Source organism: Limulus polyphemus, unplaced genomic scaffold (genome assembly GCF_000517525.1).
Source record: "Limulus polyphemus unplaced genomic scaffold, Limulus_polyphemus-2.1.2 Scaffold758, whole genome shotgun sequence".
Taxonomy (NCBI): domain Eukaryota; kingdom Metazoa; phylum Arthropoda; class Merostomata; order Xiphosura; family Limulidae; genus Limulus; species Limulus polyphemus.
In genome coordinates, this window is record NW_013666368.1 from 420,402 (window position 1) to 427,232 (window position 6,831).

The 6,831-nt window shown below is 35.9% G+C and overlaps 1 protein-coding gene across 2 annotated transcripts in view; it reads right to left on the reverse strand.

The window, feature by feature from the left end:
- Positions 1–983: 983 nt before the first annotated feature.
- LOC106460353 overlaps positions 984–6,831 on the reverse strand; it is a 22,098-nt gene continuing 16,250 nt past the window's right edge. For both annotated transcript variants that reach the window (XM_022387052.1, XM_013920045.2), the window contains exons 2-3: positions 3,887–4,466; positions 984–3,412 (exon numbers count right to left, since the gene is read on the reverse strand). In XM_022387052.1, the coding sequence (XP_022242760.1) occupies positions 2,047–3,412; positions 3,887–4,458 (1,938 nt within the window). In that variant the 5' untranslated portion in view covers positions 4,459–4,466 and the 3' untranslated portion in view covers positions 984–2,046. The remainder of the gene's footprint in view (positions 3,413–3,886; positions 4,467–6,831) is intronic.

Consider the following 6,831-nt stretch of genomic DNA (forward strand, 5'->3'; position numbering starts at 1 on the left):
CTTAAAATTTTGGAAATAGGGTTACAATTATTATTTTTAACTTAAATTTTGAAATTTCATAAGCAGCCGTGCACTCGATACCCTAAAGATGCTCTACTGTCTGCAAAGGGCGAGTTCTAGCAAGATAATGTTTCCCGCTACAAATAATCTACGACACTTGTACTGTTTTAAAGTTTGACATTCTGCAACTATCACAAAGTTTGGCAATAAATAGGTTACAAACACAGCTAAAAATACGATCTAGAATAATTATTTAAAAGTTATTTTCGCAAAGTAGCAAAAATAACGTGGAATGTTTCACCCAGAAATTAGCCATAAAAAGTATTTGCAAGTAAGGAGGGAAGTAATTCTAAAACTTAGATCACAGTATTTCAGTCCTCATCAACTAGATGAATTTCCTGAAAGAACAAAAGAAACAAATTACACCAGATGGCTTCCAGAATAGTAAATGTTATTCTGGCACCATTACATTTCACGGTAGTTGTCTCTATTCCTCGTATGGCGTGGTGGGCATACCTTCCACTGGAGAGTTCTTGTGCCTTCTACATATATGAAATATCAGGATTTAGTCTGTTTGTTTTTTAATTTCGCGCAAAGCTACACGAGAGCTATCTGTGCTAGCCGTCCCTAATTTAGCAGTGTAAGACTAGAGGGAAGGCAGCTAGTCATCACCACACACACCGCCAACTCTTGGGCTACTCTTTTACCAACGAATAGTGGGATTGACCGTCACATTATAACGCCCCCACGGCTGAAAGGACGAGCATGTTTGGTGTGACGGGGATTCGAACCCGCGACCCTCAGATTATGAGTCGAGCGCCCTAACCACCTGGCCATGCCGGGCTCTGCATTTTGTGAAAAAAAAAGAACGAGTTTGTAAGATAGTAGCGCAGTCCTGAGGTTATGTGATATTTCTGTCACAGTAATGTACATACATAAAACAATCTTATTAAAACATGGAAATTAAATTATTCGTAGCCAAGTTGAATGAAAATCTATTTATTACAAAACATTCCTTCTTTCGAATACAAAAAATCTAAATATCAGCCAAACTTGCTATCACTTAATGCGTAACATGTTTATTTTGAATATGCAATTTAAAAAACTAAAACTAAAATGTATTCAGTAACGAATTGTATACCACATGTCTTACGACAAGAGTCTGAAGTCAATTCTTCCAGCTGCTCCTAAAACGAATGACTTTTTAAAGTTCCTTTCATATCACTTGTACACACCATGAAACAGTGTATAAAACAACAAATACCACGTAGTTCAAAATATACACTTATGAAGTATAAATATTAGATCACCAAAAATAGGCTTTGTCCAAAAATATTCTAAAATTTCACTTTATGAGGTGAAAAGGAGCAGAATTTCACGAGAATAAGACTTATTGATATACCTACAACAGTTATATTGAGCAGCTTAATAGACGATTTTTCAAACCTTTCGTGAAAGTAATATTACTTAGGACCAACGTAGTTAAGTTTTATTGCTTTCTCATTTGATCTGAGTATATTCACCTTATAAACCAAGTAAAATTATTTTCCAGGTAATAGTTTAAGATCTACGATTACTAGTGTGTTCCTAAAAATAAGCGAAATCAACAAAATAGCTTAATGCAATATTTTTATAAAATGACACCATAGGAATTGTACAAGCTAAGACCTGTGATTTAGCACTAATATTGTTTATACCGTATTTCCACTTGGAATGTACGTTTATGTCAAGAGCTAGCGAAATCCTCAGTAAGGTGTAGTTCTTGAAAAGTGTAAATATCTCTAGCTATGAATCAACGAAAATTATAAGATGAAATAATTTAGGCTTACAGCCTTTGCAGTCAAACTTTTTCTAATCCGTACATGTGTATATAACTACATAGAAGTCGTGGAAATACACATATTGTCCAAGTAATATCATCTGGCCTGCAAATGTACACTCCTGCGTTTTAATGCACAGTATTTTCGATGATAATGTTCAGGATATCACATTAATCATGCTTCATGCACGATGTGTCCAACATCATATTCCAGATTTTAAAAATGCTCAAATCGTTCCATAAGCTAAGTCATAAGCGGTGTCAGTAATTTCCATATCTTGTGTTACCTCTTCGTAGCTGGGAGGCGGTGAAGCTCGGACACTAAGATTCTCGTCCTCATTATCACTCTGTAGAAGAGATTCGACAGGAGCTGCATAGAGTATGTCAGGACTGGAATTAATATCAGTGCCATCTAGTGAACATTCTACGTATTCGTCTAAACCAATCCCCTGGGACTGATCAATAATATACTCACTCATAAGTTGACCATTAGTAACAACAGTTTCTGAGATATATCTATTGCCTTCCGTGTCAATTAGACCTTCTGTAGAAGAATCTCTCTCTGACTGATTTTGGTTAGCCTGCACACAACGGTTAGTGCATGAGGAAACCGGTTCAGTAGAACGTGTATCACCCATGTTACCTTCCACAAACGTTAAGGCGACTGGAGTAACAGGTTCAACACCAACTGGCGAGGTAACGGTTAATGGTGAAGCAGCAGTTAATATATTTTCTTCCAAAATGTCGTTACTTATATTAACGGTACCGTGTTCGAATGAAGTTTCTTGAGGCACGTCTGTTGAAGATAAAAGTCCCCTATTATCAGTATTTCGACCTGGTTCACCCGTGCAACGTATGTCTAGGTTAGGTCTTGTTATAAAATCCGGTTCAACAGGTCTGATCAACTGGCTTGGAACGTCATACAAGTCTTCCTGTTCCAGATTCCTGTGGAAACCTTCTTCATCATTAACAATCAGGGCTTCTGAAACACTGATTTCATTATTTATTGCTTCAGTTACTTGCTCTCCATTTTCTTCGCTGTTCTCTAAAAAACATTCCTCGCTCAAAGCTGAAACTGTACGAATGGTTTCGCTATCTGCTTCTAAACTTTCACTTGTAGTGTCTTCATTTGCAAATACGGAATCTATTCGACTGTTTTCATGAACAGATTCTAATGGCAGTTGATTCACGCTAGGATGTAAGCTCTGGGTTTCTTCCATACTTGCTTCATTGAGGTCGTCGCACGAAGTTGAATCGTGACATCGACCGTTGTTGTTACTGACGGGACCGGGAATGACAAAGTTCGTCCCCGTCGTCCCGCTAGAAATATTCTGATTATTTAAGTTTTCAGTAAAACAGTCATCAGGTTGTCTGTTAGTATTGGAAACATTTGTGTCCCGGGTCTGGTTTTCAGATTCCTGTTTTTCTTGTGACTGGAGAGAAATTACTCCGTTAATAGTTTGAAGAAATGAATGTTGATTGGAAGGAGGCTTTGCTTCGGTATAAGATTGGTTGGTTTCAGTTTGACAACCCTGATCTCCAGTTTGTATAGCAGATTGATCACATTTCGAGTTGGATTGTCCGGTGCTTTCACTATAAGAGGAGAAAGTAGCTTGTCAATTCGTAAAACAAAGCAAGAATATTGATTCTCTCCTTAAAAAAAAATATTCATTTTACATTAAAATTTGTCATGGCAATTGGTATAATTTTAATAGTTAGAAATTACAGTTTATTTATTTATATATATATATATAATTAGAAGGTCCTAAAACCACTAAACCAGATGAAATTAACTGCACATGCCCTTACAAAACAAAGAATCCAAATCTTTATAACAACGATACGATCATGAATAACGCATACACAATTCACCCTATCGGGGAAAGTTTACGAGAATAATTTATCAAAAATTTTATTCCATAAGTATTAAAACCGAATCTAACCTATACAAATATTTTGTGAAGAAATTAAAACATTTTGGGCTTATTCTGTTCGCGTACAATTTTCATAATTTTGTATAATACCTTTAATTCCACAAAAACAAACAATTATATTAGGTTGTTATACCTGAGAAAATCAAGGGTAGCATTAGAGAGGACTGTACTTAGCCTGGCTACGATGCTCTGCGTGTCAGCTGAAGACAGGTCACCATTCACAGACAATAACAAATAATTCTGGCCATTAATATTCAACATAGGAGCTGAGGGTGCAGGTGTATGAGAGGTGACTGATATCGTGTCGTAAGGAGGAAAATAGGGGGGTAACATATTGAGAGAAAGTTGGCTAGAGGAACAGGTATTGCCGAGTGGGGGCGCTGATGGAATCAGTTGCTCTGTGAGACTCTGGTTATGCTTCACAGGAGGTCTTCTTGACTTCAACTTCTGTTGCTTCTTATCGTTGGTCTTGGAACCACAGAAGTGAAGTACTGATCCAACAAGAACCAAAAATGCGCCGGCCGCAGATACAATTAGCCACATATAATCGAACCGGTAGAAGGCTAGAAAGATTCCGCCCATGATCAGAACACAGGCTAATACTCCAAGGGCGTATGATGTACATAACTGGGTATTGCACTGATTACAAGATTGTTCGTTCGAGGAGGAATTAGTTTCAATGTTCACCGTCGTTATAGATGCCATAGATTTACCTGTACATAAAAGATAAAAAATAAGAATATATAAAAACAGTTAAGTATTTACTCATTAAAGACCAAGAAATGTTTATTATAAAATTATATATCATAGGAAATAAATATATGTTTTTAGTTCTATTCCGGTAAAAAGCACGTGTTTTGGTTTTCCTTGTCTTAGTTATGATGATTTATAATTTCCTTGAAAAAAGAAATATTTGTTTCGTTATTTAAATTGAAAGTTAGTAACCTAAATAAAACAGGTTCGTCGGAAAGGTTATGAGTCACGTGTAACTCCCCAGTTATTTTACTTTAGCCAAAAGTTCACAACACCTTTACTTTCTGTTACATTGTTTGTAATCGTATGTAACCATTTTTTTAGCCTATTTCTAGACAACACACTGAAAGACACATACACAAACGTCACTACCTAATCACTAATAATATACATATATATAAGTTCACAACACCTTTACTTTCTGTTACATTGTTTGTAATCGAATGTAACCATTTTTTTAAGCCTATTTCTAGGCAACACACTGAAAGACACATACACAAACGTCACTACCTAATCACTAATAATATACATATATATATATAAACCGTTATATACAGCATAAACACTTGTTGAACAAACTTTTACTTAATGACAGTGTTTATCTGTTATTCGTAGCCGATGATTATTTTACTGCAGTAACAGTACACGTAGTAGTATCAATTAGTTTCCTCTCAAGGAATACTCGAGAGCTTGGGGTTTCTTTAGTATCACTTTATTTAGGTGAGCGCTGGGGGGACAGGAAAATAATATTTGTAAGAAAAAAATCAACTAAATAAACCGTTGTGGTACGAAAAAATCGAAACAACAACAACAAAAAAACAACTTATACCACGAAAAATGGCTAATGCGAAATAGATGTTTTAATATTGACAACGTTTCGGTATGGGACGCTCTTCGTCTGGTGATTTTAAAATCGTCCCAGCCCGAAACGTTGTCAATATTAAAACATCTATTCGCATCAGTCATTTTTCGTGGTATTAGTTGTTGTTTTTTCTTTTAATTAATCTTTGCAATATCTATAACTAATTTTATGGGTTTTTAAACCAGTATAGGTAATTTTCCTTGTCCGATTCAACACAGAGTATTTTTCAATTATTTATTACTTATTACTAAAAAAAAATGTATTAAAACAAACAGCGTAGATAGATAAATAGATTGTGCTTTACGAAATAAACAAAAGATCCCGACACTAGTTTTGTATTGGTATAACATAAGCAAATGGATGTTAACAAATTCGTACATGCATTTTAATTACGTTGGTATTCGGATGTTTAGCAAAAAAAATTGTACGTTTCTCTTATGACAGTGAATTTTACCGGTGAAAAAGCTAACCGCTTTGGACGTTTACAGACAAAATCGAGACAGGCCCTGGAAACCTACTGGTGAAATTAGCGATATCTGAAAATCTGTTATTTGTGTACGAATAAAGATTTCAGTGTCGTGGAGACATATTATCATTTGTGTACAGCTTATAAAAAAATTACTAGTTCTTGGGTGCGTTTTTTTTTGTTTTTTCAATTTATTCCCAGACTTCCTCTGTTTCGTATCAAACACTTGTATCATGTTGTATGTCTCATATTACAAATATCCCTGGGATTGACATTCCACTGTTTTTACACCTGAATGTAATTGGACAGAGAACATGTAGAAAAATCATCGTTTAAATACATCTAATGACACAAGAACGGAATTTGAATTTATTAATCTGAATGGCACAGAATGTAAACAATTGGTTAAATGCGCTCTGTTCATCACGGGGACTCGAACCTCAGAATTTAGCGTTATGAGTCCAAAAACTTACTGCTAACCAACCGGGGGACGCACATGAGAAAACGGCCACATCATAAAGACCTCCAGGATTCAAAGCCAACCAGCAATACCCGCTACCGCTAACTATGAACCAAATGTTGGAATTGAGAATCACTTTTATATTCCGCCCACAGTTGAATATATATATATATACAAGCAATCCTAAGAAAATAAGAAACGGATTGAATGTGATGAAATGGTCTGAATATACGAACTAGCTTAACCACGAACTCTCGTTACAAAAATAAATAACTATTGAAGTAGAAATTAAAATCATACGTATAATAATTCGATGTCAGTGTCCAGAAGAATGATTTAGCAGTGAAAAACTAGAGGGAAGGCGGCTAGTCATCAACACTCACCGCCAACTCTTGGGCAACTCTTTTCCCAATGAACAGTGGGATTGATCGTCACTTTATAACACCCTACGGCTTAAAGGGCAAGCATGTTTGGTGGGACGGGGATTCGAACCCGCGACCCTCCCTCAGATTGCCGGGCCACCTGAAGAAAGAAAAG